This window comes from Lissotriton vulgaris, chromosome 1_1 (genome assembly GCF_964263255.1).
Source record: "Lissotriton vulgaris chromosome 1_1, aLisVul1.2, whole genome shotgun sequence".
NCBI classification, from domain to species: Eukaryota; Metazoa; Chordata; class Amphibia; order Caudata; family Salamandridae; genus Lissotriton; species Lissotriton vulgaris.
The window spans coordinates 792,052,973-792,072,537 of NC_141685.1; the positions used below are offsets into that span (position 1 = coordinate 792,052,973).

The window sequence follows — 19,565 nt, forward strand, 5'->3', positions numbered from 1 at the left end:
AAAATGGTTCCCCGACATGTGGTGGAACTGAGGTGGCATGGCTGGAGGGGCAGCCTCGAAGGGAAGGGAGTAGCCCCTTTGGCCGATTTGCAGCACCCACCTGTCTGAGGTAACGGAGCACCAGTGGAGAAGGTGATGGCAAATCCTAAAATACACCAGCATGGGGTGCGCCCCAAAGCTCGGGCTAGGAAGGCTTTGAGGAGGATGTTGCGGGAGCGGAGGTAGACTGACCCGCACGCTGGCCCTCTGTCCTGCCGCGGCGGGAACCATGCTGAGGTTGGTTCTGCGGAGGCTTCTGGCTGAACGAACGTGTCGGGCGCCCCTTCTGTGGCCACGAAAGGAACGAAAAGCCGGGCGCGTGGTGGAGAAACCTAAGGACTTGGCTGTAGCCCGGGAGTCCTTAAAATACTCCAGCGCACTATCTGCCTTATCACCAAACGGGCGAGTACCATCTAAGGGCATGTCCATAAGAGAACTTTGAACATCTCCTGGGAAGCCAGTGGACCGCAACCAGGCGTGGCGACATAGGGCCACTGTCGTGGAAATCGCCCTACCAGTGAGTCTGCAGTGTCCAGTCCACACCTGATGGCGAACTTTGCTGCATCTTTCCCCTCAGCAACAGCCTGGGAAAGAACTGTCCGAACCTTCTCCGGACACTGAGGCAGCACCTGCGCAAACAGCGTGGGAACAGCGGCCCAAGAGGCATGCAGTGTTCACCGACTGCAGCCCTAAGCTGGCAGATGAAAACAGTTTCTTACCGAACTGTTCCAGCTTCTTGGATTCCTTATCCGGAGGAGCGGTAGGGAATGCGCTTTGGGAAGTGGAAGACTGGATGACCAGGCTCTCCAGGGTTCAATGAGTGGACAGAAAAGCAGGGTCACCTGGAGCTGGGCGGCGACGCCCGGCCACATTCTTATCCATGGGAACCCCCGCGGCTGGTCTAGACCAGGTGCCCACAAAGACCTCAGTCAGGGCCTCATTGAACGGCAGCAGGGGCTCCAAAGAGCTTGCCGCTGGCTGAAGCACTTCAGTAAGGAGATTAGTCTTGAGTGTCACTGTAGGCAGGTCAAGGGCCTCAGCTGCTCACGGAGATGACAATGCAATACTGAAGGGGTTTCTTTAAAACGATGCCTAGCGAAAGACACCAGTAGTCCTCGGAGCAGCCCGGGGGTAGGATCAAGGCATTGTGCTTGAACCGGTGACGTAAGTAATAGACTCCGACCTCAAGTCTTTAATAAATTGGTCACGGGGGTAACCACGAATTACAGACAAAAGCCGTAATTGACGTAAGGGTGCGGTTTTGTTTTACAGTCTACCGCGTTGAATACCCTTCGCCTGCAAGCTCATGGGGCATTGAACATTTGTGGAAATAGTTCGTATAACGCCATCACGATGGTCAAAGTTTACAATCATTGTTTTTAAACATGAATAAGGGTCTCCTGAAATTCTCCCCTGACGGGCTGTTTGTTTGTATGTATGTGTTGAGTCGCTGGTGTATGTTTGATGAGACGAACTTTGCCCTGACATTAGGAGGGCTTTACAAGACACGTTTGGTGACTAAACCACTCATGGGAGGTATATTAGACCTGCGTGTTTGATCATGAAAGGCATAATAATAGCTTTATCAGTACGAGGCCAGTCTCTATTATTGTGCTCCTCTACTCTATCTTAAAGTTTGTGTCAGTACACAATATGATGTGAAACAGACATATTTATGTTGTGTTTTTCATTTTCTCTCTTTTTCCCATTTTCCTTTACAGAGACCGCAATAGGTCAATATTTTTGGTACTAATTGAAAATTACCACGCTTCATCTGGGACAGCTCATGCCCTGAAGCCCAAACAGTCAGCCTATTTTTGCTGTTTGTTTGTAGGACGGTAGGCATATTATTTTAGAACTGAGCAATCTGTAGTAGGGACCACTATAAGGTCCTGATGAGTAAGCAGTAGGGGACTGCTTACGAAACATGTCGACTCAGCAGCAAGCTATTGCTCTACCTCAAAATCCCCTTCTTAACGTTCCCAGCTAGAGAAGTGAATAAAGTATATTTTTTCTACTAGCCAGGGAATTTTTAACTTTTTTAACTAAATCTTTGCACTCACTTGTTAGGTCCCTACACTTCACTGACACCCCCTACACCTACACATAGCCTCTGTCACGAAATAAATGCTCCCGCGTAGTTCGTTGGTCGCAGCACGCCCCGCCCCGCCCCGCTAGAGGGACGGGAAGACCCCTATGATGAAGCATGACACTAAAGGACTTTTTAGGGTGTGAGGGGTATTTTAAAAAGCACATAGTGCTCTCGTCTTTCTAGACCTAAGAGAGAGCCTAATATTTCACTAGACACAAAAATAAAACCTGAAAAATAATTACCACTACACATTGATAAAATCCCATTGTTTATATAATATTGCTAGGAGGGTGATTTTATCAGTACCTCTACGCTTCCTCTTTTGTTTTGGAGTATGGAAGAATATGCCAAATTAGATCTTTGTAGATGTAGAAGGTAACAAATGATATTCTGGATGGAAGCATCCAGGGGGTCAATTTGATTATTTGTGCAATAAATTGCGAATCTCTTCCATTTAGCAGAGTAACACGCTCTGGTAGTGGGTTTCCTGGCTTCTTTAATAATGGCCATACAGTCTGGTGGTAGGTTTAAGTAACCAAACTCTAGGACTTCAGGAGCCAGATCGCTAGATTCAGTTGGTGCGGGTCTGGGTGCCTGATTTCGCCATGGTTCTGTGTTAACAGAGATGGAGTGAGCCGCAGCTTTTGGTGTGGAACTAGAGAGAGTTCCAACAGCGTGGTGAACCACGGTTGGCGTGCCCACGTGGGAGCTACAAGGATTAGTTTGAGAGACTGTTGTCTGAGCTTGCGCACCACTAATGGAATTAGTGGGAGAGGCGGAAAAGCGTACGCAAATCTGCCTGACCAGTTCATCCACCTTGCATTGCCTTCGGACAGTGGGTGTGGAAACCTGGCGGCGAAGGCTGGGCATTTTGTATTTTCGTGGGTGGCGAACAGGTCTATGTGTGGATGACCCCACTGTTGGAAGAATGGCTGAAGAACTTGTGGATGCAATTCCCATTTGTGAATCTGTTGTGATTGTCGACTCAACAGATCTGCTATCTGATTGTGAACTCCGAAGGTGTTCTGCTAACAGATGTATGTTTTGAGGAATGGCCCATCTCCAAATGTCTTGTGCAAGCTGGGACAGTTGCAGAGAGTGTGTCCCCCCCTGTTTTTGAATGTAGTACATGGCTGTCATACTGTCCGTCCGGATGAGGACAACCTTGCCTTGCACGTGAAGTTGGAAGGACTTGAGTGCTAGGAATATTGCTAGCAGCTCGAGATGGTTGATATGGAGTAGCCGCTGTTGAGCGGTCCATTGACCCTGAGTGGTATGTCGTAGGAGATGGGCTCCCCATCCCGTGAGGGATGCGTCTGTTGTGAGCACTACTTGTGGAACTGGCTCTAGGAACGGTCGCCCCGTTGCCAGGTTTTTGGTGTTCCACCACTGCAGAGAGCAATGTGTGCGGCTGTCCACCAACACCAGGTCTGTTAATTGACCGTGAGCTTGGTTCCACTGTCGTGCTAGACACTCTTTTAACGGACGCATTTGCAATCTTGCGTGTGGAACTATGAAGATGCAAGATGCCATCATGCCTAGGAGTTTCATGAACACTCTGGCTGGGAGAGATTGTTGGTGTTGAAAAATAGCAACTAAGTATTGAATGCTCTTTATCCTGGCTGGACTGGGAAAAGCTAGAGCTGTAGACGTGTTGATTGTAGCCCCTAGATACTGGTGTACGTGCGAAGGCTCTAAGTGTGACTTGGTGTAGTTTATTGTAAACCCTAGGTTGTGCAACATTTGGATCGTTTGGTGTGTGTGTGCAACGCACTGGCTGGCCAATTTGTTTTTATGAGCCAATCGTCTAGATAAGGGAAGACATGGATCTGTTGTCTTCTCAGATGTACTGCTACGACTGCTAGGCACTTCGTGAATACTCTTGGTGCCGTTGTCACTCCAAATGGAAAGACCGTGAACGGATAGTGTTGTCCTTCCAGTACAAACCATAGGTATTTCCTGTGAGCAGGATGTATAGGGATGTGAAAGTAGGTGTCTTTCAGATCTAGTGTAGCAAGGAAGTCTCCCTGTTGCAGCAGTGGAAGCACTTGTTGCAGAGTGATCATATGAAAATGATCTGATTGTATGTAATGGTTGAGGGGGCTGAGGTCTAGAATCGGTCTCAAGGTCCCGTCTTTTTTGGGAATTAGAAAGTAGAACGAGGGACTATCTGAATCGCACCCTTCTGTTGAAGGGATAGAACCTCTTGCTGGAGCAGAGCTAGATGATCGGTAGACACTGGACGCTGTCTGGGAGGTATGTGTGGAGGGGTTGCTGTAAGTTCTAGGCAGTAGCCATGTTGGATAATCTGTCTTACCCACTTGTCTGTTGTAATGGAATTCCAGACAGGCAGGAACTGTGTTAGTCTGCCCCCTACAGGAGTGGAATGCTGCGGGGGGAGCGCAGGGAAGTCATTCCTTAGGGGCGGAAGAGGCTCGAGTGTTGTTATTACCTCTACCTCTGCCCTTGGTATTATTGCCTCTGTATCCTCCTCTATAGTAACTCGTGGTAGAGGAGGTTTGTGTCTTGAAAGACGTGTTAGCGTCTGTTCCAGTTTGTCTGAAACTGCCTCTGTAAAAGGAGCGACGAAAGGAGCCACGAGCTGGGGTAGACTGTAAGGCCCCCATAGACTTGGCAGTGTCTGTGTCTTTCTTCATTTTTTCGAGGGTAGTGTCTACCTCCGGACCAAATAACTGGTTTTGGTTAAAAGGCTGGTTCAAAATGGTGGTTTGTACTTCCTGTTTGAACCCCGAAATGCGTAGCCACGCATGTCTCCTAATAACGACACTGGTATTAATAGCCCTAGATGCTGTGTCTGCGGCATCTATTGCGCATTTGATGGAAGCGTTCGATATTAACTTGCCTTCCTGTATGAGGTCAGTAGCTTGATCTTTGTACTGATCTGGGAGGTGTTCACGCAATTTCTCCAATTGGTCGTAGTGAGCCCTATCATAACGAGAGAGGAGGGCTTGCGTATTAACTATGCGCCATATATTGGAAGCCTGCGCAGCTATTCTCTTGCCTGACGCATCAATAATCTTGGATTCTTTGTCAGGCGGGGGTGCTTCGCCAGAAGTCTGAGAATTGGCCCTTTTACATGCGTTGGACACCACTAATGAGTCTAGTGGTAGGTGTCCTTTATTATAGACTGGGTCTGAGGGTCTATAATTTTTTTCAATTCTGGGGTTTAGAATTCTGGTACGCACAGGATCTTTAAAGACCTCAGTAGCATGCTTAACCACCCCTTTGATCATGGGATGAATTTGAGCGGATCTCTGAGACTGCTCAAAAGTATCTAAGAGAAAATCTTCCTCAATGGTCTCAGAATGCATGGAGACACCATGGTATGTAGCAGCTCTGTTGATCAGCTGGCCAAACCCAATAGTATCTTCAGGAGGAGAAGGTTTAGATGGGTATGAGTGTGCCTCAGGGACATCAGGGTCATTTGCAGGGTATGGAAACCCCCACCCAGGCGCAGGTTTTGTGTATGGAAAACTCCATGTGCCCTCACCTTCAGGGTATGTAGTGTTGCCTTCCCTGTCCCCTCCACCTAAATCATTTTCATCATCATTCTGTGGTGAATGTGATGATAATGGGGATTGTATAGGAGAGTTTTGAGGTGAAACATAGGGAGGAGCGGGAGAAGGAGGAGAGACGGGAAAGGAAAAGTGCAGAGGAGAGGTTGCACAGTCCTTCTTGGCAGAAACCACAGGTGTAGGTGGTGTAGCTGCAGGTCTCTTCTTGAGTGGTGTGGCACCAACATGACCGGTTTTCGGGTCACTGAAGATCTTTTTCTGTTGAGGATCTGGTCAAAAAAAGGTCCTCTTGAGGCGCAACCGTCTTCGGCGCTGATTTTTTCAGTGCCGGCGCAGGTTGTCGAGTGTCTTTAGCCTTAGGAGGTATTAGAGGGTCCTGTGGCTTGGGTTTCGGCGCCGAAGGTGTAGATTTTGGCTTGGAAGGCATATTCGGGGCTCGGAGGCCTCAGAATCAGGGTTTGTGGTTTTCGGCACCTTGTGCGGCTTCGGAGCCGGTGCGTCTTTTGGTTTCGGTTTTGGGGCTGAAACATATTTCGGTTTCGGTATCGGCACTTCTTTCGGTGTCGGAGCTGAAGGGTGTTTTGGCTTCGGTGTCGACGGAGTCTTGTTCGGTGACGAGGCACCGGAAGGCGGAGGGCCTTGTTTTGGAGCCGAGGGAAGACTCTTGGTCGGTGTCGAGGTACCGGAAGGCGTGGAAGATTTCTTCGGAGTCGAGCCGGAAGGTGGGACTTTCGAAGTAGATGATCGGTCTCGACTGGGCCCAGCGGGCGGAGTGCTGACCTTTGCCTTCTGCTTGGGCGTATGTGGTGCAGGGGCAGTAGTACTCACGCGCTGACCCGATGGAATGGAGTCGTCGGAGTCATCTGCCTCGGAGACGATCTGGAGATCCAGTGAGTCTTCTTCGGGAACGAGTGGAGTCTCGTCAAAGATGTCTTCCGGTGCTGGGGCTGATCTCATCTCGTGTCGACGGGTCTCGGATGGTTTTCTTCGAGCGGAAGGAAGAACAGGCTGTGCAGGTCGACTTGTTGTGGTACGGCGACAGACAGAGGTTACAGACCTCGTGGTGGTCGCTATGTGGAAACTTTGCTTGACATCTCAGGCATTTTCGGAACGGAGTCCTTTCCATATGGTGCAGGCCGCACGGCGTCGATCGGCCCAGAGTCCCACTTGGATGACCGGAATAGAAACGTTGGCGTCGAAAGGTGCCGCCGATGTCGAAGTCAGGTAGTAATTGTTTTATGAAGTTCTGCGCGTCGAAGTTGCAGAAAAACTGTTTCTGGCCGGAGCAGAGAAACTTTCATCCCAAACCAGTGGCGGAAAAAAACAATCTGAGGATGGAGCCCATGCCCATGCGCAGTATTGTCCAAGGGAGGAGTCACCTATTGGGACTAGCAAAGACTTCTTCCAAGAAGACAACAACCTGTAATCATCCGAGCCCAACACCAGGTGGCGATCTAATGCACAGTGTACTATCTGCAGCTCATATGCCTCAAACGTGATGTTACAAAAGGCATGCAAAACATTAGAATCTAGAACCGGTCATCCCGACAAGTATTAAAGTCATGAAGACAAGAGGAAAGAAGAGAATATGAAAGTCCGTTGGTACCACCTCAGCCCACTTAAGTCTACGCTTCTCGGTGATCTGGATAACCGATTCCTGAAAGAAGACAACAGACTCACCAAAGACAAAGACCACCCAAAGACAACCAAAAGGATGCTGTGGTCTCTCTGCTGATGCCAGGCTACCCTCAAATCAGTTATAGGAGCAAAGATGTAAGCAATAATGGAACTAGCACCAGCCCCCTAAAAGTTGGGATCCTTGGTTCATTTAGAGTATCCCACCTATTCAAAAGGTTTACAAGGTAGTAATCTATGAACAGGGTATTAAACATGTCTCCTGCAGGGGTGTGTTTCAGGTGAGCCTGATCATAAAGCGCCGGGTCACCATCTTGGGGCGAATCCAAACAAGGGTGTAATTTGCAATCACCCATTAGGAGTAGCAATGAGAATCTGTATAAGGTGGCGGCAATATTGCTAAGAAGCTGACCAGGCTCACTCAACACCAGATTCCCCCTGGTGTGGGTGATAAACATTGACAACTAGGAGTCTCTCCTGATGTGCAAAAGTCAGAAGAATGCCCAGAATAAAATGTGAGAAAGTCAACTTTTTCCATTTTACAATTGAGACTTTATTCAATAAAGTGGCTAGCCGCCCTCCTTTAGCTCTCCCATGAGGGGAAGGGAAGGCAGGTAAAACAAAGGAGGCATAGCCACCTAAATCCAGGGAATCTCCAATATGCCATATCTCTAGTGAGACAAATAATGGAGCCCAGACAAGAAATTCATACACTCTTTGTCCGCCAGCTTCCCATTAATCCCTGCGATGTTCCAGCTCAAGGCTTTAAGGGTGTTGGAGGGTATTGGGGCATGGCATTGGCAGAGAGGGGGATGGGGGTGGGATTGGGATTACTTGGAATATAATAAGATGATGATCCCTTTGCACTCTTCTCATCCAGGTTCTTAGGGTATTCTGTTTAGGGTTGGCGCTTCGTCTGCCGCCCGGTGCCTTAACCGTGCCTTTAGAAAACTGTAAACTGTGTGTGAGGGGACAGATTAGGCTAAAACATCTCTTGTCCTACACAGAGACCCTTCCCATGGTCCAGTCACCCGTAAACCTGCATTCTATCCTTAGAAAGTACTCCCCTCCCTCCCAAAAAAGTAAACATATGTTTTCATCATGCCTGGGGGTGTGCTCCAATTTATTTCGGTCTTCCCCCATCAAAGACATGTCAGAATAAGGAAACCTGAAAGTATAAATAAAGGGGACCTCAGAGGGCAGATCTTCATTTTATTTCCATGTGGTACGTGCAACTGCAGGGATACAGGCAGGAGAGATGGACAACTGATTACATTTCGGAAACAAGGAGCCATCTAACAGACTGCCCTGGAGCAGGAAACATCGGACATCAATTCTTAATTGGAGAAACCGTAAATAAAACTGGACTGGAAATCCTACATGATTAAAAGCAGGATTATTATGGTCTGTAATTTTCCAGCAACTGCACATTTATCACTGCCAGGGAAGAAGCTGATGCATTCAAGGCAGGGCCAGTTGGGAATCATTGTTGAAGGCAGAAATAATATTCTGTCGTCCCCTCGCAAAAAAGGAAAAAAACTGAAGGAGAAACAGATTTGAAGTAGTCTCTACAAGAGGGGGAGTATTTGCATTCTGTTTATCTAGATCCTAAAAAGAAGTCGAGCACACATGGATACCCTATTGGCTGACTAATGCAAACAGCAGAATTGAGAGAGCTCGCCTCTGTACAGTGTACTCACCGCCCAGGTCTTTGTGAGCCGGAAGATGGGGGCACTTTGCAGCCCGGAGACAACGGACATGAGCGCGTGGATATTGTTCAGGTCGTACAATTTCTGAGGAGGACAAAAAGGTAACATAGAGTTAAGTGTATAGATATATAGATATTCTAGCTAACAGGATCTGCCATGTAAATAAAGTTGCCTTACAGATCCACGTAATCAGAATATTGAATTTCCGATCCTGGGTTTTTCATATCATTGTCAGCAAAGACTTCAGTCAATTGGTTCAAAATAATGCAAACCAAGAACTACAACTCCCGGAATGAACTAAGTTGTCAAATGAAAGTATGGGGCTAGAAACATGCGGTGGTGAATACATGGATATAGGTGCCAATCCAACACGTAGGTCAGTAAACAAAGGACTGAGAAATTAACCTTTCGAAAAGCCACTGAAGTTATTCTTTACTGAACTCTGCACAAGCTACCCAAATTCTAGAAGGTTATAATTAGGGCTCCCGATTTTATGGTATTTATTTTTTGGTCATTTCTGTCTGTACTTATCCATATTTATTTTTTGGCCATTTTATCTGTATTTATCCATATTTATTTTGTGTTTTGCATATAAATGTAGTTGTAAAAATTTACATTTCCATATCTATTTCACTGATAGACGCGCACTCATACTTTGATGTCCGTCAAGTTTTAGCTATTTAAGCTGACAAATATTACACAATACATCCACCGGTAAATACTAGCATTATACCATAAATGTATGTGGTCATATGCCGTTATTTAAAGAAATTTTTTAATTTCCCATGCTGTCCATCTGCTCAGCTGCTGGCCTACATTTCATGAAAGACAGCACAGAGAATCACTTAAAACAAACACGATTTTCTGTATTTATCCACCTTTTAAAATAAATGCAAACAGAAAACACATTGTTTTCTGTCTGAATTTATCTATAAAAATGGAAAACAGGGAGCCTTAGTTATAATTGAATAAATCCATATGTATCCTGTACGTACCAAGTCAGCCTTTAAAATAAATACACATTACACAGAAAGCATCAGAGCACATACAGAACCGGGAAGTTCTTTCGAAAATTCAATCCCTAAGAAAAGTGATATGGAGTTTAGGAATATTATAACCTGAGGCGGCCTTGGGTACTTCGGAGTACGCTTTAAGTAACCCTTCTCTTTGAACACAAATTAAATATCTGAAGCCTGTCTAACTAAGGCTCAGCCTACTAAAGGTTAAAAATCCAACTAGGTTGGCGTGGCTTGCGCGCCGCTTCAGCATGGTGGTCCGCGCTTGAGCTCCGTGGCAAGAGGCTCCCGGCCGGCTATTTCTCCGCTCCCCAGCTGCCCTTGTGAGCGGAAACGGTGGTATTCAGCAGCGGAATATGCAGGGGACGGAATGACGGTGTTTTCTTGCTGTTTCTGTCACAGGCTGCATGATTTCTGCCTCAGGCGTCCGAGGTGCTCATTCTCTTCACGGATGGCCGCCATTTCCTGCTCCTGACGCACTTGGCTGTTCTCCTCAGGAATGCTGTCGTGGATACATTATTGCAGCTCGTGGGGTCTGTCCTGGCAGTTTCTGCTCTGATGCTTACATTTGGTAACATTTTTTCCTTTTTTATGCTCTTTTCCTGCTACTTGGCTGGCAATTCACTTGGCCTCGCGCTGTTCTCTCTCAGGGCAGTTCTATTATACTAGTGTGGTATTTTTCGCAAGAACTCTTTGCTGAACCCTCCTGCACTACTTGTAGTTATCTAACTCAGTAACTACCTATCTACCTGGCATGTAAGTCCGCCGCTATTCTCTCCTTTGCGCCTATTGAGCTCAGTGTGCTATATCTGTACTTTTTTGGACTTCAGTCTGCGCACTTTTTTCATTCAAGTGGTTATTTATTGTTTCTCAGCGGCTACTCCTTCATGGCTGCCAATATGGGTCGTTCCTTGAATACCAAAGACTCTAAAGATGTTGGCACGTCGCTGAAAAGGCTTAAGTCGGTGTCTCCTACGCCTGAGTCTACTCATTCAGATTCTACTTCCACGCTGGACACCATACTGGCACGCCTTAATGAGGTGCATGATATTGCACAGTCCACAAAAACTAACACAGACTTACTGCAAGTGGAGGTATCTGCTATCAGGAATGACTTTAAAGCCCTCTCTCTTCGTGTTTCGACTGCGGAATCACGGATTAGTTCTGCGGAGGATGGTATGCACAAACACTCCTGATCCCTTAACCACTTGGAGCGCTCAATGGCGGCATTGCGCAGAGATCTTACTGAGCAGGAGGATCGTAATCGTAGATCTAACCTACGCATTTTTGGCCTGCCGGAAGATTCGGAGAAGTCATCTTCATCTATGATAGAGTTCTTATCTCATTGGATTCCAGACACCTTACAAATCTCATTTCACAGAGAGTTTGAGATAGAAAGAGCACATCGTGTTCCAACGTTTCGGTCTAAAGCGGCAACCCAGCCAAGAGCAATCATCTTTAAGCCTTTGCGTCATCAGCATACTGAACAGATTCTCTCTCATATGCGCAAAGCTAAACAAGTTCTTTGGGATGGTCATCGTATCTCAATTTCTCAAGACTTTGCCAGAGATACTGTCATAAGAAGAAAGGGTTTCCTTAATCTTCGTAAACGTCTCTCTGAAATGGGCATTCCTTTTTCGTTTTCCGGTCCATCGAAGTTCCGCATTACTTATAAAGGTCGTTCTAGAATTTTCGATGAACCGGCTGACTTATCTACATTCCTGGACAACCAGCTGGAGATAGAAATGGAGATTCAGAAGGCGACTTCGCAGTCTGCTAGTGCCTCGGGCACTTGATGTGTTTTCTTATTTTTCCTGGCTGTATTTTCTTGTTGCTCTGGTTCTCTTCTCTCTCATGTTGAGTTTATTTGTCGATTTTACGTTCCAAGGCTGTTGCTAGACTTTTTCTGATTTTTTTTTTTTTTTCTGTTCTTCTGATATCCGTAAGGGTTTTTGTTCTCTTCTTCTTTCTTTTCCTTTTCTCTGCTTCTATCTATTTCTCTCTTTTTTTAGTTAGGTTTTCTCCATTTCTGCCGCTCTTCTGACCTTTACCTTCGGTCATTGTTTATCTCAAGTTCTGTTTGCGCTCTCTTTTTCCTTTCTTTCCTATCTACTTTCACTTCAGATATCTGTTGTTCTTATCTACAGGTAGTGTTTGTTCACGTACGATGTCTCTATTTCTCGAATATGCATTTTGACCTTCATTAATTTCTCTACTATTTCTGGTTACCTCTTGCATTGGTTATTTTCAATCCAGTTTCTCGGATTGTATGCATTCCTTTACCTATGTATTTTTGATATTAGACTGCTAACTATAAGTGTTTATGCAAGCTTTCCTAGTTCAGTATTGCCTATTTACATTTTTCTAGTTGTTTTGGATTGCTACTTGTGTTAGTTCTTCATCACTATTTTCCTGTTTCTGCTTGCTATGGTTTCCTTTAGGTCACTGTTATTTTGAATCACTCTTCTTTTTTCATGACGTTTCTATCTTCATATTTCTTTTTTTTTTTTTCATATGTGTAGTTTTTCTCTCTTTCTTTTATCTCTCTATTTCACTATCTTGCCTTCTTGTTACCTATGTATCTCCTCTTCGGAGATATATTGTTTTATATACAGTTATAGTTGGTTTATTCACTATATTGCTATTTTTCGAATATGCATTTTGAACGTCACCCATTTACCTATTGTTCATGAGTTACCCTATGCTTTTGTTGGTTCTCATTAGTTTCTCTGCTAGTTTTCAATACTATTGATTAGTCTATTTATTTTCAATTGCTGCCGTTCTGTGATTATTCAATTACATTTGTTATGTTAAGCTTAATTGTATTATCTTGACGTTTTTGCGTTGCTACTTCTGTTTGTTCCCAAGTCCTCTATTACTGCTATCAGCTTAATATTTTTTTTTGGGGCTATTGATATCACTCAATTTTCCTCCTGGTGCGGGTCCCTCATCTGCCCTCTTCCACGTTCTCCTTAGTATGATGTTGGTCTCTTTTAGACCTTCCCTCCTGCTTCTTATCTCCCTCTTTTCTTTTCTCTTTTCTTTTCTTCTCCCTTTCTCTTTTTCTTGGATTCCCCAAATGAACGCTCCCATAGTGTTTCTTTTGCCTGAAGATTGGCTCCTTGTAGTTCTGTCGTTGGTCATGTTTCTGTCACCCTTGTTGTCGTTTTTTGATTTTTATGTTTTTCCATGCCGGGTTTGAATGTATTGTCCCTTAATGTTAAGGGGTTAAATCATCCGGTGAAGAGGTCAAAAATTTTAGATTATTGTAAATCCCTATCGTCTGATGTGGTTCTTTTTCAAGAGACCAAGGTCACTAACAAAGAAGCGTTGTTTTTGAGGAAGGAATGGGTTTCGGATGTTGGTTGTTCTGATGCCCTGGGTAAACGAAATGGAGTTATTACATTAATCTCCAAGAATTCTGGTTTATCGCTACTTTCTTCCGAGCATGACTCTGACGGTCGTTGGTTGTTATCTAAATTGTCGGATGGCCAGCATGAGCTGTATGTGATGAATATTTATGCACCTAATATTGATGATCCATCATTTTGGAAATCGGTTACCAAAAAACTAAATGACACCCCGCACTCTGGCAATCTTATTGTTGGGGGTGATTTTAATTTACCAATGGACCCTCTTTTAGATAGGAATTCTGCATTCCAGTTTCGTCCTCCTAAATCCCACAAACAAATGCTTAACATGTGCTCCATTACTCATCTTCAAGACATTTGGCGTCTTCATAACCCCACTGGTAGTGATTTCTCTTTCTTCTCTTCGCCTCACTCTTCCTTCTCTCGTATTGACTATCTCTTAGTTCATTCTTCTCTTGTTTCATCTTCTTCTTCTCCGCTTATACATCCTATTTTAATCTCTGATCATGCTGCGGTCACTTTTACTTTATCATCGTTTGCCCCTAAATCACGCGCTCGCTCGTGGAGATTGAATACCGAAGTTTTACATGATTCTTCTCAGGTTGATGAATTCTCTAAAGCTATAGATACCTTTTTTCGTGAGAACGAAGGCTCTGTCTCTTCCCCAATTGTTCTATGGGACTCCTTTAAATGTACTTTTCGTGGTCAGGTCATTAAATGTATGTCCAAACGTAATTCGGATATTAAAAAAGAACTTACAGACTTGTCATCTGCTATAAAGGCTTTGGAAGCGTCCTTCAGGCATTCTAAGGATCCCACTTGTTTACAGCAAATAAAGTTACTTAAATACAAATATAATACCATTGTTACTAAAAGAGCCTATATTGGGGTACAAGCTCAAAAATCGAAGAAGTTGTTGTTAAAAAATCGAGCTGGGAAAATCTTGGCTGCTACATTAAAATTTCAGGACTTCTCTTTTAAATCCTCGCAGATCTCTTCTATTACTGACCACACCGGTTCTAAAAAATTCCAAACACATGGCATACTTGAAGTTTTTCGTGATTTTTATAATAAGCTGTATACTCCTTCTAATCAGTCCTCTTTTGACCAGTGTCAAGCTTTTTTAAAATCGGTTCCGATTCAGTCGGTTTCTGATGCTGATCGCTCTTTTTTAAATAAACCTATATCCCCCGACGAAATTGAGTTTGCGATTAAAGCTACTCGGTCTGGTAAAGCTCCAGGCCCTGATGGGTATCCAATCTTATTTTATAAAACTTTTCTTCCTACACTTGTCCCCAAATTAAAATCTGTCTTTGACTCTTTTATTGAAGGTGGGTCTGTATCTGGCACGGCCGCTGAGGCTACTATAGTAGTGATCCCGAAGGAGGGGAAAGATCATTCGGATCCTAAAAATTTCCGACCTATCTCTCTCCTTAACATGGAAGCAAAGATTTTTGCTAAAATCCTGGCCAAAAGACTAGAATCCTTTGTCCCTCTTCTTGTTCATCCTTCCCAAACTGGTTTTGTGAAAGGCCGTCTTGCGCGTGACAATATACGCACTTTCTGTCATGTTCTCGGGGCTGCCAAACGCTCTTCACTTCCTGCCGCGGCCTTGGCCCTTGATGCGGAAAAGGCTTTCGACAAGGTCTCTTGGCCGTTTCTGCGTGCTGTTTTATGCGCGCACAATCTTGGCGACTCTTTCATTAATATGATTATGTCCTTATATTCTCAACCCAAAGCTAACATTAGAGTTAATGGTGCTACGTCTTCTTTTTTCAATCTTAGTCAGGGCACTCGACAGGGTTGTCCCTTATCCCCGCTCTTATTTTTATTATCCATTGATCCTCTTCTTCGTTTGATTGACCTACATCCTGATATCAAGGGTTTCTCCTTTGGCCCTAACTGTATTAAAACTGCTGCATACGCAGATGATGTTCTTATTTTTTCAGACGACATTGCTCTGGCAATCCCGGCTATTTCTAACATCATTTCCTTATTCTCTTCGGTTTCGGGGTATACCCTAAATAAAGACAAGACTGAAATGTTCCCTTTGAATGCCTATTGTTTCCCCGCGCATATGGGATCAGCGGGTTTTAAGTGGCAGTCTACACACTTGAAATACTTAGGAATTTATTTTTGTTCTACTCTGTCTGCCACTATTGCCTATAATGAATCTCAGACTATACTTAAAGTGCGTCGTCTTTTGGATACATGGTCTCCGAAACATATTTCTTGGTGGGGCCGCCTCCAAACTCTCAAAATGATGATCATGCCGATTATTAATTTTGTTTCCTCCATGCTGCCGATTAAATTGTCAGATTCCTTTTTTCGCGAAATCGATATTCTGACTTCTAAATTTTTGTGGAATGACAAACGTGCTCGACTTGCATATAAATTTTTACGTCGTCCTTGTGATATGGGTGGTTGTAATTTTCCTGATTGGGAGAAATATCAGATTGCTTTTTTAGCGTCTCAAGGTGCTTTATGGTTTTCTCCACCATCCCTGCATGTTCCTTCTTGGCTGCTCATAGAACAGCATTTAGCATCTCCTTTGACTACTGCCTCTTTTTGCACTACATCCACTTTGCATTTCCTATTTTCCCGGTCTATCATTCTTGATACAATTGCGGCGGTCAGGAAAATTGACAAGAAGGTGGCAATTCCGTTGCATAAAACCAGGTGGACATCTATTTGGCGGAATTCCAAATTTAAGCTTCTCATTTCTCCCACCCTAATCTCCTATTGGGCAGGCAAAGGAATCTCTCTTGTTAAACATCTCTATGGCGCTTCTGATGAGCCATTACCCTTCTCTACCTTGGCTCAGAAGCATTCCTTAACGAATCTTGATTTTTATACTTTTCTTAAAATTAAGGTGGCCATTGCCAAAGTTAGTCTTCATCCTACTTCTTCTACCATTTCACTTTTTCATATTTGGGTCAAATCGGGTCATGTTGCTTCCAAAATTTATAAATTTCTGTCCTCTACTTCACTCCCCGGCCAGACGGTTGCTCATCAAAAGTGGTTACATCACTTTGATCCTGCCGTTACAGAGCATATTTCCTCTGAAACTTGGCAATTAATTGGTAAATCTTCTCTTCGTAATAAAATTGCGCCTTCTTTAATGCAGTCTAAGTTTTTTTCTATTAACCTCCTCTATTGGACGCCTGTACGTCTTCACTCACTTAACCTTAAAGTGGACAACCTATGCTGGAGCTGTGGCCTGATGGTAGGCGATTTTCCTCATATGTTTTTTCATTGTTCCTTGCTTCAACCTTTTTGGAACCTCATTCAGAAACATCTCTCTCTTATCTTTGGTATTGAGCTCCAACTTTCCTTCCCCGTAATTTTATTAGGCCCACTGGCTGCCCCTACTCCTCTCCCTTTAGATCCATTGGAGCTACAGTTGTTGGATCTTCTCCTGACTGTAGCGGTGAAAATTATTCTTATGGAGTGGAAATCCTTTGCATCGGTTTCCTATCATACGTGGTGGGCTTGGGTCTCCTTTTTACGCAGTGCACACACTTCGGTTGATCAAGCTCACCTCTCTCCATCGATCTCTAGTGGGGTTTGGAAAGCGTTGGATGATTATATGGAATTGTCTTCCAAAGGGTTGGTTCCTCAGTTTCCTTTTGATGTGTCTGTCTAATTGTTGTCTGCTATTTGGTCTCTAGGCTGGGTTAGTCATGTGGGAATCCTTCTCTTCTCTTTTTTCCTTTCTCACCTTCCTGTCTTCTTTTCCTACTCATCCTCTTTTTGCTCTTTATCTTTTCTCCTCTCTTCTTTTTTCTTTCTGTTTCCTTCCCTATCCTTGTGGAATAGTAAAATGCTGTCACTCACAGTGAATGTAGCCAATGTCTGAAGTGAGCGGACACACTGGCCAGTACTGTGAAGTGTGGTGAGGGGCAAAAAATTGCAAATTACAACAAACCACGGAGAGAAGAGAGTTGGCAAAAAATCCTTATAAGTATATGATCTATATAATTTTAGTTTAAAAAAGTACTTGGTTAAATCTAGACCTAACAAAGTGAATTATAGTCCATACGGCTTGTGTTTCTCTCAATGTGCTTGGTCCCTCATCTCCCCCAAGCAGTATTCATATGTTAGGCCAACAGGTATATAGACTCTTCGCTGAAGTAGATTTGGGTGAGCCTTTAAGCACAACAAGATCTGTGTACCAACAGTACGTAAAGGAACACAAGGCCCACTATTCATTATTCTCAGGTCCAGCTGGCTTTTGTAACCAGGACAAGAACATTTTGGGTAGCAGAGGCATCAGAGGGTAAAGCTAAACTTTATGGAAACATGCTACGGAGGCCAACTTGGTCAAACTCTATTTCACTCACAATGAAGTATTCAAGGAGGAAGATTTGATATAGGGCTTAGATGCCAAGCAGATCGTGGTGACAGAACATAATGCCGAAAGGCCAGTTTTTGCACGGCCTTTGCTGTAATGAGGAAAACAAACTGGAGAAAAAGAATCCCCTGGTATTAAAAAATATTTAATAAACCACCAGGTACGAAATAGGGAACTGGGATTGTTTCATAGTGGTACTGTCATTATATGTGACAAAGATGTAGGGAATTGCTCAATTCCATAGTCATATCAAAATAATACCTGAAGCCTTGTCGCACGTTAACATTTTAAAAAAGTTTTCGGATTCCTGGCAGAGTTAGGTCTGGTGAACAGAACATGTAAAATGCTCTGTGTAGAAATTAAAAGTAACGTTTGGTAAGATCCTTAGGTGTGTGAACAAAGGATCACTGTCTCTCCTGCGATGAACAAGGATAGAGCTCATTGATTTTCCTGGCTGAACTAAAGGCCATGAAGAAGACTGTATTATATAACTATATATATATATCTATATCTATATCTATATCTATATCTATATCTATATCTATATCTATATTGCCCAAGATGTCTCCTCCAACAGAAAGAAACAGGCAGCACACGAGGCTTGTGGAGCATCCACCTTTAATTTTTCTTCAGACCATGGGCATGACGCGTTTCGGGGGTTTTTCCTTTTTCAAATGCCCCCCTGGTCGAGTTGTGTCCCTTGCTTTCAGTTCCAGAGTAAAGTTCAATTGTCCATCCCACCCTCTAAAGTAGTGTGGGTTGCCTGACAAACACGGCATGGAGTCGCCTCTGCCCTGGGTAGTAGACTGCATTTCCCAGCATGCAGCATTCTATGCATGCCAGCGGCGATACCAATTACCAGCTCAATTTCTTGGTCAGCAGCCGGTGTGCCATGTCGTCTGGCAGGAGCTGTGGCTGTTGTGGGTTCAGGTGACGACCTTCACACTCCTCTCCCCCTTCCTCGCACTTCAGACTGTCCTGGATAAGGAAACGCCAATGAAGTAGGGGCGTGGCTCCATGCAGGTATGGACTGTTTTCACAGCATTATCCGGTGCAGGCTTGATGCGGGGTAGTCCGAGGGTCTACCTTTTTGCGACCCCCTTTGGACACTTGCGGGGGTGCACGCCTTGCGTGTGGTTCAGCACGAGTGCCAAACGCTTGCGACACGCTAAATGTTGCCCAAGATGTCTCCTCCAACAGAAAGAAACAGGCAGCACACGAGGCTTGTGGAGCATCCACCTTTAATTTTTCTTCAGACCATGGGCATGACGCGTTTCGGGGGTTTTTCCTTTTTCAAATGCCCCCCTGGTCGAGTTGTGTCTCTTGCTTTCAGTTCCAGAGTAAAGTTCAATTGTCCATCCCACCCTCTAAAGTAGTGTGGGTTGCCTGACAAACACGGCATGGAGTCGCCTCTGCCCTGGGTAGTAGACTGCATTTCCCAGCATGCAGCATTCTATGCATGCCAGCGGCGATACCAATTACCAGCTCAATTTCTGGGTCAGCAGCCGGTGTGCCATGTCGTCTGGCAGGAGCTGTGGCTGTTGTGGGTTCAGGTGACGACCTTCACACTCCTCTCCCCCTTCCTCGCACTTCAGACTGTCCTGGATAAGGAAACGCCAATGAAGTAGGGGCGTGGCTCCATGCAGGTATGGACTGTTTTCACAGCATTATCCGGTGCAGGCTTGATGCGGGGTAGTCCGAGGGTCTACCTTTTTGCGACCCCTTTTGGACACTTGCGGGGGGTGCACGCCTTGCGTGTGGTTCAGCACAGTATATATATACACATATACATACACACACACTAGCAGCCCGC

The 19,565-nt window shown here is 44.7% G+C and overlaps 1 protein-coding gene across 9 annotated transcripts in view; it reads right to left on the reverse strand.

Annotated features, from left to right (window-relative positions):
* Positions 1 to 19,565, reverse strand: part of RALGPS2 (Ral GEF with PH domain and SH3 binding motif 2) — a 1,046,762-nt gene that overhangs the window by 536,178 nt on the left and 491,019 nt on the right. For all 9 annotated transcript variants that reach the window (XM_086956407.1, XM_086956399.1, XM_086956386.1 and 6 more), the window contains one exon: positions 9,003 to 9,095. In XM_086956407.1, coding sequence (XP_086812533.1) covers positions 9,003 to 9,095 — 93 coding nt within the window. The remainder of the gene's footprint in view (positions 1 to 9,002; positions 9,096 to 19,565) is intronic.